This window comes from Arvicola amphibius, chromosome 6, assembly GCF_903992535.2.
Source record: "Arvicola amphibius chromosome 6, mArvAmp1.2, whole genome shotgun sequence".
NCBI classification, from domain to species: domain Eukaryota; kingdom Metazoa; phylum Chordata; class Mammalia; order Rodentia; family Cricetidae; genus Arvicola; species Arvicola amphibius.
In genome coordinates this window covers 1,215,001-1,235,817 of record NC_052052.2, presented here as the reverse complement: position 1 = coordinate 1,235,817, position 20,817 = coordinate 1,215,001, and the positions used below count along the sequence as shown (strand labels likewise).

The 20,817-nt window shown below is 53.7% G+C and overlaps 1 protein-coding gene across 1 annotated transcript in view; it reads left to right on the top strand.

Annotated features, from left to right (window-relative positions):
• Morn1 (MORN repeat containing 1) overlaps window positions 1-20,817 on the top strand; it is a 61,324-nt gene that overhangs the window by 28,998 nt on the left and 11,509 nt on the right. The window contains 2 exon segments of the mRNA XM_038334800.1: window positions 14,195-14,316; window positions 14,403-14,482. Coding sequence (XP_038190728.1) covers window positions 14,195-14,316; window positions 14,403-14,482 — 202 coding nt within the window.

Genomic DNA, 20,817 nt, shown 5'->3' with positions numbered 1-20,817 from the left:
TGTCAGACCCAGATCCCTGGCAGGAAAGAGCAGAGGCCCAAGCCAGGAGGGCTAGCAGGAGCTCGGGAGAGCAGCTCTTTTGTAGTGGCTGGTGGTGGATGAAGCGAGCACACCAGTGAGTGCTTCTACAGCTCTCTCATTTCTCTGTCTTACTCTTGTTTGCTGTGATCCCACTTAGGACAGATTTATTGTACTACTAATTTTCAACCACGATCCAGTTAAACTAGTTTTCCTTCTCTCAACACAGCTTCCAACGCTGCCTTTCCTTTCTAGTTACTTTCTCCTGTTAGTCTGCCTGTTCCCAGGGACAAAAACCCCTGACTCCTCTACCCCAGTGACCCCAGCAGTGCTTGCAGGGGCCCCACCCAGCACCTCCAGGTTTTCACACTGGCCTTCAGGCCTCTGCAGGATGGAGGGTCCCTTGGCCATGTGCCTTTCCTCCCTAGGCATTCTGCAGAGCCCTTAAGTCACTAAGGAAGCTTAACTCTGTCCTGGGCAAGAGCAACTCTGTCTTGGGCAAGAGCAATCTGATTAAAAAAAAAAAAAAAAAAAGGACCCTCAACCAAAGAGCGATGAACCCCCTGCAGCTAGGAAGCCTGAATGTTACAGCTTAGAACACAACCGGTGTCAAGAGCCTGGCTGAGGCTTCCCCCACATCTGAGACTGTGCCTGGAGTCCCTCTCTGGGTCGGCAGGAAGGAGGCACCTGGGGAGGCACGCTTCAACCTGTGACAAGGAGCTAAAAGGCAAATCCTGCACAGAAGAAATGCCAGGCTGTGTCTGGAGACTGCAGCCAGAGTGAGTCCTGGGTCCCTTAGAGACAGCAGTCTCATTGTGTAAGGGGAAAGCGGACCAGGGACTATGTGCTTAAAGTGGACTTCAGTATTTCAGACAGACAGACAGAAACCCTGGTCATCTTGCTCTTGTCCCGGACAGGGTCCCTCTGCTGTCTCACTGTGTCCCTGGTGCCAACATCCCTCCCTTCTAGGCAGACCTAACGAGGCTGTGAGGCTTTCTCAGGTCTATGGTTCTGAAGGTGAAGGATTGAGGGCCAGCTTAGAACTGCTGCCCACGCTGGCAAGGTGGAAGGAGCCAGGCCAAGGACGTCCTGATTAAACGTCTGGTCGCCTCAGAAACTGTTTGCTCATCTCACCCTCTAGACAGGCCACCAAAGGGCAAGGCAGGGACAGCAAGAGCCCAAGGAGCTCACAGCAATGGCTGTTAACTCAGCAGAAGGCCCAAGATGACGGGGACCAAAAGCTGCATGCATGGGTCTTGTTCCTGCTGAGGCACCTTAGGATGGTGCTTCTGTGCAGGGGCATGAAGGTAGCACCGGAAGCCGTGTGTCTCTTGCATACCTAGCACCAAGCACAGCCAGAGCCAAGGATGGGACTGACCTGAGTTCCTGAAGAATGCGGCTTCACCGTGAGAAGGATGAGATACCACTGGTTTTAGCTAATGACCCAACAAGAACTTCAGCTCCATTGATGTTTGTTTCTCTCCTGTACATCGCCCAGGGGCGGGGCAGATCCACATCCAGTCGTGGGATCCCCATTTCTGCCTCTTAGTCTCTTTCTTAGTGATGTGCATTTACCACGTCACGTCCTAGAGGGCTACACAAGCTTCGGATATCGTGCTTACTGGGAAGGAAGAAAATATGAGGGGCACATATTTCATATGGTTACATGGCTTTACACCAGGCCACACGGAGATGAGTGTAATGTGCCAACGAAGATTAAGCTCCATTATCAGGGATGAAGGGGAAACTGGACTGTAAGCATCTTTTGCCAAGTAGAAATCCCACCAAGGCACACCATCCACACACAGATGTCAGAGAGGGTCCCCAGCACCACTTCAGGCACAGATCACACCTCCACTTCGCATCTGTAAAGCTGTGCAACCCAGCCTCTAGCACCCCAGACCCGTGGGGCTATGGTTGGGGGCTTCCCAGCTGTAACAGTGAGTGAGCAGACTGTTGCTTCTGCCAGCCCGATGGGGAGTCTGGAGAGGGCCACGTGAGAGCGAGGGGACACGCTGCCTAGGCCGACTCCTACCGTGTGCTCACTAGAGGACAACATGTTCACCCAGCCTGTTTCGCCCCTTTGGACAACCCAGCTCAGAGGTCAGGTTGCCCTGAGGAGGAGGTGGGAAGGAGACTCTGGAGTGCTCATGAGTCAGACCTGAAATTAAAGCAGCGCAGGAGGTGGGACACACTTTAATCATCAGTGTTTCAACGTGTTCCTGAAGCCTGCGGCCAACAGTCAAGGCAGAGGGAGCCCCATCCCCAAGGTAGAAAACAGTGCTGCTCTCTGCAGATCCACGGCATCCCAGCCTATCCCAGGTTTCTCTGGGCCCGAATGTGGCACAGTAGCCATGTGTGGGGAGCTCCGCACTGCTGGCAGCAGAGGCTGCAGGAGGCACTGTTTGCTGGTTGAAGGCCACTGACCCCCTGAGAGCCTGCTGCCCAAGTCCAGCTCCCCTACCCTCACCCGTAGGGAGATCGTTTGAGGTTTGCTAACCAGGTACCAGCCACCAGGTCACTGAGGCAACTCTGGATACTGCTCCTCTTCCCAGGCATCCCAGGCATCCCTGGCCTCGGCCCACCTCGCCTCCAGCTGGGACTTAGGGTCTCAGGCTTCCTTGGTCTGGGATTCCAGACAATTCAAAAAACAAGCCCTCCAAAAACTTGTGTTTCTACTTACACAAAGAACTAAACTGAAAAGAGAAAATGTATTCTGTTTCTGGAGGCCTAATGTCAGTAATAGGTAATTGCAAAGTGTGGTATTTCATTATTCTGTTGATATGAAATATTTCAGTTGTTTTAATTGTTTTTAAGTTCCAGTAGACTGTTTGCATTTTGATGAGCATCACCGACAATTCCTAGGCGTGGACTTGCCAGAGATTGCAAGTCCTATTTTGGATAAATTACAGCACCCAGATTTTAGCAACAAAGCACATTGATTTTATATTCAAAGGGCTTTTTATATTTAGTCTCTTAACCTTTTGTAATTCCCACCCACAGCTTGAAGCGCAGAGTCCTTTGTGTTCCTTGTTCTCGGTGGGGCGTCTGCCGCGCCCCGCAATTTGGGCCCATTGACTCATGCGGCAGGTGCGGGTGATTGCGGGTGGACGCTGTGGGCGCCGGCTGGTGATTGCAGGAGGGACGAGGTGGGCTCCGGGCCCGTGGCCCAGACAATCCCTTGCAAATTAGCTTTGGGAATCTAGAGGAGCCAGTACCATGAAAGAGAAGGTCGGTTTTCTTTTCTTTCTTTCTCTTTTTTTTTTTCAGTAATACACAAAACCTCCTAGTGAATGTTTTCAATTGGTACGAATGACTTCTCCTTTTCATGTTTCGGACAAATGGTTTTGAGTATTCACCATGTTCAATCTATGAAGAATCAATCGTTATTGTATGACAGTTTTAAAAACCAAGGTGCCCTTTGCTGCTAATTCAATCTTGCCAATAAAGTGGTGGAATGTGTAGCAAGAATTTCTGGAAATTTCATTGCCTCACAGGGTGACACTGCATTCTAATATTAATTGTCTGCGGTTAATTACGGCAGAATAGCCCGAGAGAGCCATATTTCTAAAGTGAAGTTCGTTCTCTGATTTCCTTTTTAAGGAATTATTACATAGAGGGAATGTCCCAGAAAAGTATAGCATGAAAAGATGTATTCCTTCCCATGCCAAAACAGCAATAGGAGTGGAAGTTGGCTCAGATGGTCGGTATCTGTGCAGAGACACACAGAGGGCTTGCGAGGTGCGTGGGGTCCCCACACATTAGCCCTGTGACATGCTGGAGGGGTGGAGGAAGAAGGAGAGGACCCCTCCCTTTCTCAGGGCTCAGCTCTTTTGTCTTTGAGTAAAGTTGGGTCTCTACTGCCTCCCTTCTTCTCGGGGCTTCTGGATTTCCACAGGTCCTCTCTTTGCATACATTAGAAACAGGTCTAATTCTATTTTTGACTTTACTCATGGGAGGAGAATATGTGCCTGCCGTGGCATCTGTGTGGAAGCCACAGGCCAGCTCTCCAGAGTTCGGTTCTCTGCGTCCACTGTGCGGTTCCTGGGGATCAAACTTTGGTCAGGTTTGACAAGAAGCATCTCTACCCACTGAGTAATCCCACCAGTCCTGAGCTTCTCTCTTGCTATTTCCTCCCTTCCTGTCCTGAAAAACATCAATCCTAAAGTTATTACATCTTAACAATAAGGGCGTAGCTGGGGCCCATGAGGGATGCTAAGGGCATGGAAGAGGGGCCCTAAGTGGCATGAGGAGGGTTCACAGCAAGGGGTGGTCTGAGCCTGAGAGGTTGGAGGAGGCTCTGTGAGGACCACAGCGGTAACAGAGTCCAGACACTAGGGTAGGTCCAATGAGTCCCTGCCTTGAGAGCCCCGAGGCAGGAGGTCAGATATGGAAAATAAGACCCTCAGAAGCCAAAGGGTGTCTGAGTGTGGTATTATAGGCAATGATAAAAGCAGACGTGGCTGTGTGCCTGTACACCTGTGTACGAACAGCTGGGGGTGTGAGCAGCCCCACCCCCACCCCGGCAGCAGAGAGCAGGCATAGCACCTGGTGCTGGATCTCCACCCCTGCCCTCCTGAGAACCAGAGTGTGGCCATGAGGACCCGCAGAGCTGGGTGGGAGGGGACCCGCTAAGAGTGTCTGCCGGAGGTAGGAGCTCCAGCCACAATGGGGAAGGGCATTTAAATAAATGAGACAATGTGGGGCATTTAAATAAAGAATAATGACCCTGAACCAGAGACCACTGAGAGTGTGTGCCTAAAACCCAGCATTTTAGGTGGCCTTGAAGCCCCCATAAATCCCGCCAGAGTTCAAGGGGAAGAGATTGTGCTCAGGGGGACCGGAAGCTGCCACTGTAACCAAGCCTCCGAGTGGACCCTGTAGGACTAGAGTAGGACCTGTGGCAGAGAGGTCTGGACCCTCCATAGGCCCCAGGGGACAGCCTGGGTCTCCGCCCTCGTGTGCCTGCCACGGACAGGTGTTTTGTAAACTGCGGTGAAGAGGGACTTGGTAGGAAACCTTAGGTCTGTCTGAACTGCAAGCCCTGCCGCCGACTATTTCTGCAGCTGTCTGTAGATCTGAGACATTTTATTCTGATGGACTTCGCAGCCCTAGGGATGGAAGCCAGGGCCTTGCGAATACCAGCACATGGATACCACTGGGCCACACCCCTAGTTCCCCAACAGCTTTTATGAGTAAAGAAAGAAAAGACCTTCCTGCCCTCCTACCTGCTGTTTCCTAAGAGTTTGCGGTTGCTGGGCAGGTTTGAGCAGCACCCCGATGTCAGGATGGAGCCTGCAGCCCTTACACCCTTCTGTGCCCGTCCCTCCCAAGTACCAGCAACCCTGCTGGCCTCCACAGCTAGCGTCTACAGTGGGACATAGATGGGTTGTCCTGTCAGCCTTCAAGGAGCCTACCTAGTACTCCCCACCCACCTCCAGCCCCACTGTTCTCTTTGGAGCTGGACATCTAAGTTCCCCCCACCCCCCCCCAGCTCTGAGAACCAGGAGGCCTCCCTGTCACTGCTAGGAAGGAGGTGGCAGCAGGCTCTACAGTAGCAGCACGGGACTCTTGGGACAGTAAGTCAAGGTAGATTGTACAGGACAGAAGATGCATTGCGTCTTAAATGGTAGGTGCCATGTGCTATCTCTGCCTGGTGGCTCTGCCTACTCTGCTGTCATTCTGTGCTGACAGCACCAGTGCTGAAACCATTCAGGGGCATAGAGGGAGGAAGCATGGAGCACTCTATGGAGGACCTTGGTAGAGGCAGCGGGGACAGGCAGATCCCCAGACAAGGGCCTGCCTCCATGGAAACACTAGCTCTCTGGTGCCTGAGACCTGAGAGTCTGCAGGGTCACCGCTACTTTCACAGGTGACCCTCAGTGCTGAGGTCACCTCTCCTGTGACTTTGGGCCATCCTGAAGACCTTCTGCCAGACAAGCAGCGAGGTTGCCTGCATCCTGACCAGCAGCCTCGAGGAAAGCTTTGTTGTTATTGTTTCTTTCATTTTGTTTTACAGTGTCTTAAGAGCCAGGTGGTGGTGCACACATTTAATCCCAGCACTCAGGAGGCAGAGGCAGGTGGATCACTGTGAGTTCAAGGCCAGCCTGGTCTACAGAGTGAGTTCCAGGACGGTCAGGGCTACACAGAGAAACCCTGTCTGAAGAACCAAATAAACAAACAAAGTCCTGGGGGTCCTAGACTCACTTATGTAGACAAGACTGGCCTGGAACTCACCGAGATCCTCCTGTATCGAGTGCTGACATCAAAGGTGGGCGCCACCACACCCGGCTTCAGGGACACCGGGGACAAAAGTGAAAAAGAGAAGTCACCTCAAGAAGAATCATCCTTGGCAGCTCCCACCTCACCTGCTGTCCCCACCCATGACCCCTGCTGTCCCCACACATGACCCCTGCTCTCCCCACCCATGACCCCTGCTCTCTCCCACCCAGGACCCCTGCTCTCCCCCACCCATGACCCCTGCTGTCCCCACTCAGGAACCCTGCTATCCCCACCCAGGACCCCTGCTGTCCCCCACCCATGACCCCTGCTGTCCCCCACTCAGGACCCCTGCTGTCCCCCACCCAGGACCCCTGCTGTCCCCACCCAGGACCCCTGCTGTCCCCACTCAGGACCCCTGCTCTCCCCACCCATGACCCCTGCTGTCCCCACTCAGGACCCCTGCTCTCCCCACCCATGACCCCTGCTGTCCCCACTCAGGACCCCTGCTCTCCCCACCCATGACCCCTGCTGTCCCCACTCAGGACCCCTGCTCTCCCCACTCAGGACCCCTGCTCTCCCCACCCATGACCCCTGCTCTTCCCACCCAGGACTCCTGCTCTCCCCACCCATGACCCTTGCTGTCTGTACTCAGGACCCTGTCAGTCAGCCAGCCTTTCTCCTTACTCTGTGACTTGCTGGCTTGAGTTTAGCCAGTGTGGGAACCCCAACCATTCACGATCATCTATGACTAGCTCTGTTCACCTGTGGCCTTGACCCAGGGCTCTCTCCTTGGTGTCTGCTCCCTTGAGGTGCCCTAGTCTGGAGGACCTGTGTGTCCATCCTGCCAGGGGACATAAGGGTCTCATGTTCCAGGCCACACCCATTCAGAGCGGGGCAGGATTTCAGAAGGGCTACCGGCTTGGTGGACACCCAGACTTGTCCCTGGGGTGGCTTTGCTGCTTGCTTTTCGTCCCTGAGCAGAGGTGCCTGCCGAGGCTGAAAGTGATCAGGAACCCCACATAAGCAGGACACCTGGGGACCTCATACCAATTCCCCTTGGCCTGGGGCCCTTCCAGCATCCCTACAGGGCCTGGGGCTGTCCCAGCGGCCCAGCCTTGCAGTTTTGCTGTACACAAACAGCTTGGCTGGGGAGAGCCTCCTGAAGGCGAGGAGTGGGCGGGGGTGTCAGAAACAGACTCAGAAAGAGCCTCGAATTAGCCCAGTCTTGGAAGCCTGCCAGCAGCAGCACGCTGGCTTCCCTGTTCCAAAGCAGTTCTGACACAGAGCTCCAGAAGGCAGGCATGGAGCAGCCGCGTGCCTGAGGCTGCAGAGTTTCACAAAGGAGTTTCCAGCCAGCTTAGGTGTGGCACAGAGCGTGGGCTCCTCAGGAATCACGTGGGGCAGGCAGTGTCTCTTGCCTGCTACCTCAACACTTGGAAGGGTGAAGCAGGAGGATTATCATGAGTTCAAGGCTGGCTGGGGTTACATAGTTCTAGACCAGCCTGAACTATATAATGAGACCCCGCCTTAAATTCTTTTATAAAATAGCCACCAAGTGGAACCCGAACAGAAACGGCACTCTGGTGTTCACTCTGGATCCCAAGACAAGCTCCCAGAAAACACTCAAGAGTGTTTGCATAAGGTCCATCATCTGTGCTTTCAGGAAAGCAGGGCAGACCTCATTGGGCCCCGGCAGGCACTGCCACAGAATCTTGTGGCTCTGCTCAGCAGCCATGTTGCTGCATCTGCAAGGGGTCTTCCAGCCATGACTGCCTGTCACTGAGCTTGGTTCAGAAAACAGAAGGCACGGTTACCTTTCTCATCAGGCCACCCCTGTCCAGGGTTGTAGAAATCAACATTTGGAAACGAGATTCTTTTTTTTTAAGTTTTTGGCAAGGTCTCCTGTAACCTGGGCTGGCTTCACACACATAGTCAGGGATGACCTTGAACTTCTGATTCGCCTACCTGCACCTCCTGAGTTCTGGGATCACACGCACACACTCCCGCGCACACTCTGCACTCAGAGGCAGAGGCCAGAGGCAGGCGAACCTCTGAGTTCAAGGCCAGCCTGGCCTACAGAGAGAGTTCGATCAGGGTAGGTGGAGTTTTTGGAGAGATGGCTCAGCAGTTTAGAGCTCTGTCTGCTTTTCCAGAGGTCTCAGCTTCAATACCTAGCACCCACAGGGCAGCTCCCAACTGTCTGTACCTCTAGTTCCAGGGAATCAATCAAATGTCCTCTCCTACCTTCCTCTAGCACCTGGCATGCATGTAGTACATAGGCATACATGCAGGCAAAATACCATAATGCATAAAATAAAAATTAAAAAAAATCTCAAAACAAAAGATACACCAAAAATTGGCCTGTGGGGGAGGGAAGCAGGGCAACGCTGAAGCTGAAGACTCCGTGCAGTTTTCCTGCACAATAAAAACCCATTTACATAACTGATTATCTGAGAGGGGTCACTGGTGTGCAGGCACAGCCTATTGGGTCTCCAAAACTGAGACCAGTGCCTTTCCAGCCTCGTGATGGGGTGTTATGACAGAATGCTGACCATCAGCAACTCAGAGGAGCAAGGGTCTTTGTTTGGTTTCCAATTTATTTAACTTTATATTATGTGCATTGATATGAAGGTATCAGATCCCCTGGAACTAGGATTACAGACAGTTGTGAGCTGCCATGCAGGTGCTGGGATTGAACCCAGGTCCTCTGGAAGAACAGCCAGTGCTTTTAACTGCTGAGCCATCTCTCCAGCCCTGGAGCAAGGGTTTATTTTGGCTCAAGGTTTTCAGGGTTTCCATCTATGGCCACTTGACCCCAATGCACTTAGGCAAGATGTCATAGCAACAGGAACATGTAATGGAGGAGGGTCTTTATATATAGTGATGTGGGCTGGGCAGATGGCTCAGGCATTAAAGGCTAGACTCACAGCCAATACATACATATATTGTTGTGTGCAGTGGCGGGAGAGCCAGAGGCTTTTGTGCCCTGCTTTTGTGCATGTACCGGGGATCCAAACACAGGGTTCAAGCCTGTTCAGCAAATGTTTTCCCCACTGCACCTCTCATTGGCCTCTGTCTTCTGAAGACTGAAGACCTGGTATAACCTTCAAATCTAAGCCCAGTGACCTGGTTCCTTTCAAAGTTTCTTCAACCTCCCAAAATACTGTGCCACCAGCTGGATGCCAAGAGACTGACGGGAGTCATTTCAAACCAAGCAGGAACAGCCCCCAGGCCTGGGCACCTTCAGAGCCCCGTACGGTTGTGTCTATTCCCCTACTTGTAAAGGGGGCAATGGGCGGTCACTGGGTGTGTGCAAGCTGTGTCTGCTGAAGTGCTTAGCAAGGCTCTGGATCAGGCACTGCCGCCCCTTAGCCATGGGGTGGAACCTCTGTCGTCTGATGGCAGACCTTCCCGGTTAGTCCTAGCCACAGCAGGGCCAAAAGAACAAGAGCACCCCTAGATGAGCAGGGCAGACACACTGACAGCATAGAAAGCTTCACCTGGACACCTGGGAAGTTCTCAGTGCCCTGGCTGCTTGCCTGGCCCTGGGCAGCATGGAGAGAGACCTACCTCAGGGGTCTTTTTGATGGGAACTGTACTGCTAACTTACTCAGGCACTGCGCTGCTCCTCAGCTAATGGAGTGCACACGGAAGACTAATGCCCTGTGTCTGGTCACCTCCAGGCAAGTCCATTCTGTCCCCTTAGGGCTAGTAACATTTGTTTTTTTTTTTTTTTAATTCACTTAGACAAAGAAAATTTGAGGCCACAGCCTGTGCTCCCCGTGGCGAGTCCCGGGCCCAGGGTGGCCATTTCACAGTGAGGCAAACCCTCTCAGAGTTGTTTATTCCTGCAGTTTCTCTGCCTTCTGCCTCGGTGTCCTACACAGGCGATTAAGGAGTCTAATTGGTTTGCCTGTAAAAAGATAATTAATTGATATTTCCTTCACAGGGAGGTCAGGCTGCCCGTCCTGATCCCTAGCAGAGCCTCTGCTCTCCAGAGCCTTCTTCCCTGAGGTGGCCCAGCAACCTTTATCTTGCTGATAAAGCCATAATTGCCATCAGCACCAGCAGAGGCCTTAGGGTTGGTTCCCAGAGATTAAGAATCCCGTTCCTGGGCCTCTTGGTTGGGGGACAGGAGCAAATGTTGCTACTGGGCAGGAGAGCCTCCAAAAAATGCACCAGGCATCTTCACAGAGCACTGGGTATCTACCGCAGAAACTGCCCTAGAACTGCAGTCGAGGGTGGTTCCCCCTCTGGGGATGGTGTGGGCTCGTGTGTAGTGCTGGAATACCTCTTCCTTGTGTCTCTTCAAGCTTTGGAAGTGACCCCCTGGCTGGCAGTGGCTGGAAGACAGACACTTCTGACAGCATTGCTGCCCTGTCTGATAGCAACATTGTGGCTTATCTCCTCTAGGCAGCGAGATTTTAAGCCTTTAGGAAGCTCTCGCAGCCTTTTGCCTATTAGGTTTGTCCTAATAGGACCACGTTTGCAGACAGGGTGGGCACAGTGAGAAGAGTGCCCTAGGGTGAGTGGAGCAGGAGGTCAGAGGCACAGCCACGGAGATTCATGGCAGCAGGGGCAGAATTAGTCCTGACATCTCCAGGTGCTACCGCCGCAAAGCACACAGGACTGCAGAAAGGGAACAAACAGCCCTCGGGGCATGGGAGGCAGCTGGTGAGGGAGGCTCTGAGGTGTCTGAAGGATGAGCAGCAGCAGGGTGCAGGGGTGCGGAGAGGGTGAAGCAGAGGGGCTCGCCCCCAACACTCTAGCAGAGTGTGATCTGGTCCATGTCCTCTGCCTGGAGGTCTCAGTCGCGCCCCACCAGGCGGGCAAAGCCCTTGGAAGTTTAGGGCAACCGTCACAGGGGCCCCACCCGTGCTCTGAACCAGTTTTATGCTGGGGGTGAGGAACAGGTTACAGGGCAGATTGGTGACGTCTGGGAGCAGCATGGTTGTCCCACTGTAAACAGTAGTGGCCTGGACTCAAAGACAGGGTAGAAAAATGAGAGGAGTATGGGCAGCTAGTTGGAGAAAGGTTTCTGTCTGTATGGAGGGGAAGGGGAATTGTATTTGGGGACCCAGTGCCTGTGACTGCAGCCTGTGGACGTCCTGAGGACAGGAAGCCGTGCGTCTGTCCTCCCAGGAGCCGGGAGCCGGGCTCCTCCTGATGAAGATGACACCTACCTACCCCGTGAGAAGTGAGGGCGTATGAGCAGAACAGAAGCCAGCCTACACCAAGGCACCAGGAACAGGACCTGGCGTGGTGTGGGCATGGGCGGTCGTCAGTGATGATGGGGTTGAAGATGTGACAGTTGCCCTGAGCTGGGGTCTAGAGGGTACTAACCGTCTTCTCGTGGAGCCTGATCCTCATCCACTACAGAGAAGCCGTAGACAGGACATACATGTTCCTGGATGTAGCACCGTGAGTCAGCTTCACCTCATGTTCCTGGTAAGAGCAGCCAGCAGGGCCTCCTCTAGCTGGTGAGCCTTCCAGGTGGCCCCTTTCCTCTAGGGAAGCCACATGCTGTGGGTGCCTCTAGCCTGTCTCCATGAGTCTCCCCTCCCCCGAGCGCTCTGTCCAGATACACACAGGGTTAACATAGGAGAGGCAGCTGGCGACCTTACGTGGCCTGTCTGGACATCACGCCTGCAGATAGTAAGGCCTGCTGGGTGAGCAGTCTGCTAGGCCACAGGGATTGAAGAGGCAAAGGTGAGAAGTGAAGATTTCTCTTACTTGAAATGACAAGGGTTGTGGTCAGCCAGACAGCCTCACTCTTGGGCTGGAGGAAGGTCCATATCCAGATGGCCTCAAGTGTCAGTTCTGTGTGGGCCGGAGAACCAGGCTGCCAGGTTCCCACTGTTCCGTGTTACTTTCCCCATGAAGCGGCGTGGTTCGCGCAAGTGGCGTAGTGTCATACAGTGTCATTGTGCCTCCCACTTACCTTGTCTGAACGTCCATTTTTCAGCAACCACATGGTAACAGTGACCGTCTTTATTACATGGGGTCACCAGACAGGACCACAGAGGAGTGGCATCAAGCAGATGCCCCACGGAAGCCAGCTGTGGTAATGTCTGGAGAAGAAGACCTTTAACAGTGTGGTCAGAACCTCCCAGCCCGAGGAAGGCAGACACCCACATCAGAAATTCCTTCTGGGTCTTTTACCAACTCCACTTCCCGGAATTAGTACATGGAAAGTCATGGCCTGAAGTACGAGTTGTCAGTGTTCCCAGGTAGGGCCACCCAGCAGTCACCCTGAATGGCACACGTCTCTGAGATATGAAGACAGAGCTGGCATCTTAATTCCAAACATTGTCCTTAAAGGAGGTGGCGGAGCCGGTGCCCATGGACCACATGGCCGTCAGTGTGCAGAGAGCTGAAAACCGTGTTGTCAGCATTGCTGTTCCCAGTCACTGCCCAGGACGTCAGTGGTGCAGGGCAGAGCTTCAGGGAAGGACATTAGCTAAGGAATGTCCTTGCATAAGAAAAAGGTTTTTATTAATGCACCATAAGACAAAATTAATACACCTCTGAGAGAAATAATTCTCCCACCTGTAATTTGGAGGTAGTTCAGAGACCCAGCTGCTGCAAACCTGGACTCTGGGGAAAGGACATTAAAGCCTCTGGCCCCAGGGCCCTGTCTAGCACGCAGATGAAAGATAACTCCTGCACTCACTCCAGTCCCAAGGGAGCCAGCCCCAAAATCTGAGCATGGCGGGGGGAGGGGTCCCCACCTGAAAACCCCTTTTCCTTGAAGAGACATTGCCCTGGGACATCTCACCACCCCTAATGATGCTGGCCCAGACTGTACCTCCTTTTTCAGGACCCCACCGACTACGATCCTCTGCTCCACCCTTGTCCTCCAGCCTCTGCCGTGTTGCTCTCCTGTGAACACCCCCACCCCCTCTGCAGCTCTAGTCAGACCCTCCCCCTTTAGAGCTCCCCAATCCTCTGGCTCTCAAGGGGCTTGTGTCTCCTCCCCAATGAGCGACCCTCAGGTCAAAGGCCGTTGGAAGGACCCTGAAACTTGGTCCTACAGGAAAGTAGACTGTGGTGTGTGCTTGTATTTGATAGGAAGCAGGAACCCTGAACCAACCTAGCACCAGAACTCACCATTTGGCTAAACCATTTAACTGTAAAAGAGACAGAAGGTTCTGGGATTGCAGCTCTGCCTATGGGTGGAGTAGAGGCAGAGGAAAATGCCCCGTCCCATACCTTGGGATCCTGAAAGAGGAAGGAGAAGGAGCCATTGTGGGCAAGGGTCTTTTGGGGCCCATCCTCTGAGCCTCTTGGTGCTGTTGCCCAGGCAGGGGCTGATGGTTACCAGAAGTTCCTGTATCCCGACCTGCTGTGGTTGGGGCCTGATGGGGAAAGTTTCCCAGATTGTACTGAGCTGAAAAGAGGCCAAAGTGTGGTCTCTGTGGTCTGGAGAGCCAAGTGCCTCTGCTGGTCTGGCTGAAGGAGCCAGCCCCCACCCACCGCCCCGGTCATCAGGCAAGGTCTGCTGACACTGTGTAAACCCCAGACAAGCCCGAGTCCATGCTACACACCACTATACTGGACACACAGCCCCACCCACAGTGCTGCGTCCACACTGCCCCCTCCATTCCACTTGGTCTGTGGCCTTGTCTACACTGCTGTGTCCAGGTGGTTCTGTGCACACTGGCTGGCCATACTCCGCCATCCACACTCCCTGTGGACCATCCTCTCCTGTCTATAGTGCTCTGACCACTGTCCACTGTGGCCTTCCCACACCGCTATGTCCACACTCCCTCATATACACTGTCCTATCCACCCTGCCTGTCTGCTGCTCTACCCACACCCTTCCTCCATCTGTCCCTGCCCATACGCGTCTCTCTCAGACTGGTTCAGAATACCCAGAACAAAGGTCCATCCCCAGCCAGGCTCCGCTTCCTTTGCTCAGAGTTCATGGGGCCTCTCTCTGCTTTCTGCTCAGCGAGGAGACATGACTCCTGCTGTCGGCGAGTGGAGCAAGGCCGTGCTGAGTTTGCAGACATCTTCCTCGGACCTCCTCCGCCTGGGATGCAGCCTTTTCTGTTCCTATCCAGCATGCTTGAGGTAAGCCCTGAGGCCATATCTGGGCTCTTCCTTACTACCACCGTGCCCCCCCCTGAACCTCTTTTCTCCTTCTGCCTGACACCTAGAAGACCGGCAATAGGCCCAAAGGTGGCCAGAATCCCCCAGAGGTGGTATCCACCGTCCAGGAGCCTCCAGAAGGCACCAGGTAAAAAGCGCACCCGATGGGTCTGCTGCGGCAAAGCCCCGGCCTCTGTCACACACATGTCTAGGTCTGCTGCTCAGGGTACCATGGCGAGGGGTCTGTGAGGGCAGGAAGAGTCGTAGGGCATCTGGGAAGGCGGCACGCTGGTGCAGAGCCTATCGCCCGAGAACGAGCCGCTGACCACAGCATCCATGTCTCTGTGGCTGATGACCCCTGCTTATCGCAAGGCCCAAGGTGAGCAGCTGTTGCTGCTGCTCTTACTGTGAACCCTGCACCCCACACACACCAGGTAGAGCCCCAGGAGGCCTGCCCACTGCACCCCACATACCAGGTAGAGCCCCAGGGGGCCTGGTAGCCGTGGCAGGGGCACTGTGGGCTCCTCAGAGGTAGACAGCCATCAACAATGGATACAGTGGGAGAAGTTCCATGTTGGGTAGGGATCACTGGTGGGGGTGGGGCACTCAGAATGGACATGTTTCTCAACACTCTGTGCCAATGTGCTGTAGGCACACCTAGTCAGGTGCTGTGACTAGTCCCATTTTTCAGGAGAGGAAACTGAGGCATGGGGACTTACCCATTCAGCCATGATTCTCCTAAATCAAGTCTGGATTTCTGTCTGACAAATCAGAAGGTGGTATGGTGGGAGGTAAAGAGACAGCATTGTCTGCTGACTCAGGAGGATGTGGCAGCCAGTTCCATCCCCACCCTTCTAGCAACTGTGAGCCAAGGAGACATGGTAGGTGCCTTGCAGAGAAACCAGCACCCACATACCAGGTGCTTGACTAGGGGAACATGTGGGGTGTGGGCCTTCGCTGGACCTAACTGGATCAGGAAGTCCTGGCAGTTCTTGAGAGACAGGCAGGCAGGGCAGGTAAGGGCCAGGGAAGCCTGTGGACAGGAGAGCCTTGCCCCTGAGATAGTCAGAAAAGAGCCTGAGGGTGCCTACACATTACCAGCCAGGTCTCAGCATTGTAGCCTTGGCAGCCTCTGCCCCATGCAGAAGGCAGGAGCCCAGGAGTGCGCTGAGGGCACCGCTTCAGGGTGGGCTCCCATGAAATGCCCAGAGCAGGCTGGCCCAACGGCGAGGCTATCAGAGAAGAGATGAGATGGGGATGGAAGGAGAGCCCATGGCCTACCAGGGATGAGGCTGCCCACCGGTACTCCTGCGGTGCGATTGCTCACTGGTGGCGTGGGGGTGGGTAGGACGAGCCAGGAACGCTGGAGGCTGGGGACGTGCTGGCAAACTGACAGGGCTTTGACACCCCTCAAAAGGCGGTACTGGGACAGAGCCTCTTAACGGCGGGAGATGTGTTCCATGCTGCTCTGAGTCAGGACCTGTGAATCGACCATGAGGCATGTTTGTACAACAGCCAAAGCCGACTTAAAAATATAACCAATATAATATCTGGTTAACACGGAGCTCCCACTGGCCCCGTGTTTCCGCCCAGAGAGGAGATGAGAGCTGAGAGTTCATACTTACCTCAAGGCCCAGGATGCTCTGTCTGGGCCCCTGGAGAACCTCTGCCAAGGGTGTCACGGATACCTTTCTCCCTTCAACCAGAGGCTTTTGCTGCCTCCTCCAGAAAAGATGGAACGTAACTAGTTCATTCTGTCACCCATTGCCCACTAAGGAACTCAGAAGCATCTGCAAGTAAATGACTACAGAATAGGATTCTTGGACCCTAAGAGGCACCTGAACCTATGCAAACTCAAAATGGCCTACGTCAGCCGGGCGGTGGTGGCGTACGCCTTTAATCCCAGCACTCGGGAGGCAGAGGCAGACGGATCTCTGTGAGTTCAAGGCCAGCCTGGTCTACAAGAGCTAGTTCCAGGACAGGCTCCAAAGCCACAGAGAAACTCTGTCTCGAAAAACAAAAACAAAAAAAAAAAAACAACAACAACAACAACAACAACAAAAATGGCCCACGTCTCTAGTATCTGCTTGTACCCTGCTTTGCTGCTTTCTGTATTTCTCCCAGCCCAATGTTCTGGGCTACAGGCGGTCCTCAGACTCCACCTTCTACCACTGAGACTAAGCTCATTCTCCTGGGAACTCTGTCTCTGAGCATCTGGTCTCCTGTTTCCAGAATATGGAAACATCAGAGAGAGCTTTACATTTTTTCTTTTTTGAGATAGGATCTTATGTAGCCCAGACCGGCCTTGAACTTGTTATGTTGCTGAGGGTGACCTTGAACTCGGATCCTCCTGCCTCCCACAGCTGAGGGTTAGGGTTACAGCCTATGCTGCCACACCTGGTTCACGCCGTGCTGTGGCCGGAGCCCAGTGCTTTATGTGTAATAGGGCAAGTACAACTGAGCTACATCCCAGAGGGGCAGTGTGGTTAGGAGAACTGTTAGAGGCAGTGAAGCTCCCCAGCCCCGTCAGCCCCGTCAGCACCAGTTTCTCAGGGCTGTGAGGTCTCCTGTCTTCTGACCTGGCCGTCCTCACCATGCAAATGTTGTCCTTGATGCTTACCTCAAGACATTGTCCAGGGCTTCTCAGTTCTGTCCCCTGAAGACCCCTAATCTCTGAGAGTTCAACCCCTTCCCTAGGAAAAAATGTGGGAGCCGTGGGCAGGGTCTGTCCCCACTATGTCTCCAGCATCTCCGGCAATCAAAGGGTTCTGCCATCCTCCTGCAGTTTGGGTACCAGATCCTTAAGTCCCTTGACAGAAAGAGCCTAGGACAATTATCCTTTCCAGCAGCCTTGCCTGGCTCTGCAAACCAGGAGTCCAGTAGCATTGTGGGGGTGTACTTCTGACTGGAGCCTCTCACCTGGGCGGAGCCTCTCACCTGGGCGGAGCCTCTCACCTGGGCGGAGGCTCAGACCCACTCGCCCTGATAGGTAGGAGGGGAAGAGTGAGGGGCCACTCTGGGTTAGGAACCTGGCTGTGGAACCTTTGTTGGGGCACAGAAGGAGGTGGGACTCTTGTGATCTGAGCCATTGAGACTCAAACCTTGCCAATAAAGACCAGATCTGGAGTGCTCCCCTGCCCAGCACTCAGAGTGCTCCTCAGGTCACTCTGACAGCGTACCACCTCTGACCTCACAGAGTGCGGATTTTAAAACCACTCAGACCTTTCATGGGCTGTAACCCCACCTGGTTCCACCTGTTGGCCTACTACCGCCCTTGAGATCAGGAACACCTTGAGATCTATGACCCAGCATTTGCCATTTTCTGCCAGGATGATATTATTGCTCCCAACCTAACACAGCCACTGAGTCACGAGCAAACCCCTGGTCTGACTTTTCTAGGGTGCCCCAGCCGGGTCTAGTTGTGATTATTTGGATTCCCTACTTTCACATTTTTTTCTTTTCCCCCCCCCCATTTTATGTGCATTGGCATTTTGCCTGCATATATGTCTGTGTGAGGGTGTTAGATCCCCTGGAGGTGGATTCTGGGAGTTGAACCCAGGTCCTCTGGAAGAGCAGCCAGTTCTCTTAACCACTGAGCCATCTCTCCAGCCCCCAAGGAACTACTTTCTATGGCTAGGGCCACATCCCCTGTCCCTGCCTAACCCAGCTGGGCTGGCTGCCACAGCTGGGTTATAGTTCTTCATATTCCTTCTCTCCTGGCAAAGACTGACCTCTGCAGCCAGGATGCCAAGGGAATAATTTCAGTCAGCCAAGGTGAGCGCAGAAGATGGCTACAACTCTCAGACATTGCCACCACTGCGTGCCACCTCAGTCTGCCAGGGCCAAAGGGAAAGAAGTCCCTCACACTTGCTGGACAATGCTGGCTGAACTGGAGACCACGTGCAGCTCTCTGGAAACCCTTCCACCCCCAGCATAGAAACCTGGCTTTCACTTAATTAGGCTCAAGTGAGGCTACCCAACCTTTTTTACCTTACTGTGGCCCAGGCCTACCATGTAGCCAAACCAGCTGTCAGGGCCAGTGGTGGCTTGTGTATTGGTCAGTGCTGGACAGCAGTTACAGGTGGTGGACCATAGCCTCTGGGTGTTTAGCCATAGGTAGCTCAATGTCAAATGTTGTGGGAGGAGAAGCTGAGAAGTTCAGGGAGCTGCTGTCCCACCGAGAGTGACCCAAGTGTGAGAGAAGAGCAGGCAGCGTCTCTGCCGATGGTATTCAGGAACGATGTTAGCAGTGAGCCCAGGACAGGCTGGGATCGTATCCCTGAGGACACTGCTGTCGCTCAAACTCCAGTGTCTTAGTCAGGGCTCCTGTGACTGCGATGAAACACCATGACCAGAAAGCAGGTTGGGGAGGAGAGGGTTTATGTGGCTCACACTTCCACAACACTGTTCATTACTGGAGGAAGTCAGGACAGAAAGTGAAACAGCAGGAATTTGGAGATGGGAGCGGATGCAGAGGCCATGGAAGGGTGCTGTTTTCTGGCATGCTCCCTATGACTTGCTCAGCCTGCTTTCTTATAGAACCCACAATGGGCTGAGCTCTCCCCCATCAATCACTCATTTAAAAAGTGTCCACTGGACGGTGGTGGCGCACACTTTTACTCCCAGCACTTGAGAGGCGAATCTCTGTGAGTTCGAGGCCAGCCTGGTCTACAGAGTGAGTTCCAGGACAGGCAGGGCTACACAGAGAAACCCTGTCTTGGAAAGACAAAAGACAAAAGAAAATGCCCTACAACTGGATCTTATGGAGGTGTTCTCTCAATTTCGGTTTCCACCTTCCAGATAACTCCAGCTGTTGCAAGCTGACGTAAAACTGTCCAGCACACACTAGACCCACACCCTTATGCCCAGGGCCTGCAGAAAATACTCTGAGCTTCTAGGTTCTGGGGAGAGGCGGACTATGGCTACCAGCCGGTGACTCCTGAAACCTGAGACAATCTCATTGATTAGGTTGGCCGGAGTCAGAGCCAGCGGTCAGTACTGTCATCCGGGGGCTTCAGACAAAAGGACTGAGTAAGGACTCGCTCCTCCACCCCAGCAAAGACTGGGAGTGACATGCCACCCTGCAGTTCAGAGCAGCGCAGGGGAGCATGGGGTCTAATTTACATAAGAGCACAGCACTTGGGGGGCCTGTTTGCCCGCATCGTGCAGGAACATCTCCTCTGGCTACAAAAATGTCCCTTTGTGCCGCCTCAAAGCAGCTGCTTTGGTAGGGAAGGGAGGCTCGACATGAGCAAGGTCCTGTGGGCACAGGTTGGTGCCCGTCTCACTCCTCTGCCCTCCGGCAGACACAGGGCCTGTGGGATACTCACCAGGCATGGCAGTAAGGGAGGAGAGCGCCCACACCCCAGGGCCCTGCATGGGTAGACAACTTCAGAGTTCAGTCTTTGAGTGCAAGGAGTCCTTGACCTCCAGACTCCAGTGAGGCTGCTAGTGGCACAGAGGAGGTTGGGGCCTAGGCCTGGAAGGGATGATTGACAGGGAGAGGTGAGTCCTGGGCAGGGTTCCCGAGCTCCAGGAAAGGGGTCCTTCTAGTCTGTAAGTAGGCTTTTCATGTTCTCAGAGCCTGATCTCTGTCTTCTGAGGAAGGGACATGACCATGGCTAGGTACACCCCAGCAGCAGGGAGAGGTAGGCAGTAGTGGGAACAGTCCGGCAGGCTCCTCCTGCCAGCGTTCCTGGGACTGAACATGTTTCTGTCCTGGGCCCCTTGCTGCATTCCTGCAGAGACATTCCAAGCATGTTACGGAATTTCACTACATGACAAAGGGCCCTGTCAGTCCCGCACGATGTGAAATCGTGTCAGCTGCAAAAAAAAAAAAAAAAGGGGGGGGGGAACTTGATTTAATAAGTGTGGCTGTGAATTTGTCCGGCCACACGTGAACATCCCATTCAATAGAAAAATGGCTCTGGCTACATCTCCCCCAGAAACCCTCACAGCGTGCAACTGCCTGGAACTCCATCAGTGAAGGTGCCGAGACACATCGACACGTCCCATCACCCAGTGATATAAATGGAAAGTTCTGGCAGATGACCTTGGGCCTAACTGCATGCTGGTGTCTCTCGCCCGCTCACCCAAAGCCTGACACATGCTGGGGACTGTCAGAGCCTCTCCTCCCTCCTCAGTTCCGAGAAAAACGGTTTTAATTAAGACTTCCATGATTAGTCATTTAATCAGTCATTAGGCCAACACAGATGGAGTCAATTAATTTTTTTATATACTTGAAAAGATAGTTGTTTGGCAGCCTGTACAGCCTCCTGAGCGGACGGAAGGTGGTTACTGTGCCCCTAACCACTGGTGGTAAGGAGATCTAGCTCCCAAGGTTCCCACCTGTCCTGAACCTGGGGCCTCATGAGAGCAACCCTGCGAGTAGCCTCTGGCCATAGCCCACTAGAATACCCAGCCAACCGCTGGCTTGGAGCCCGAAACAACATGGTGCAGGGTAGCATGAGCCCTGCACATGTG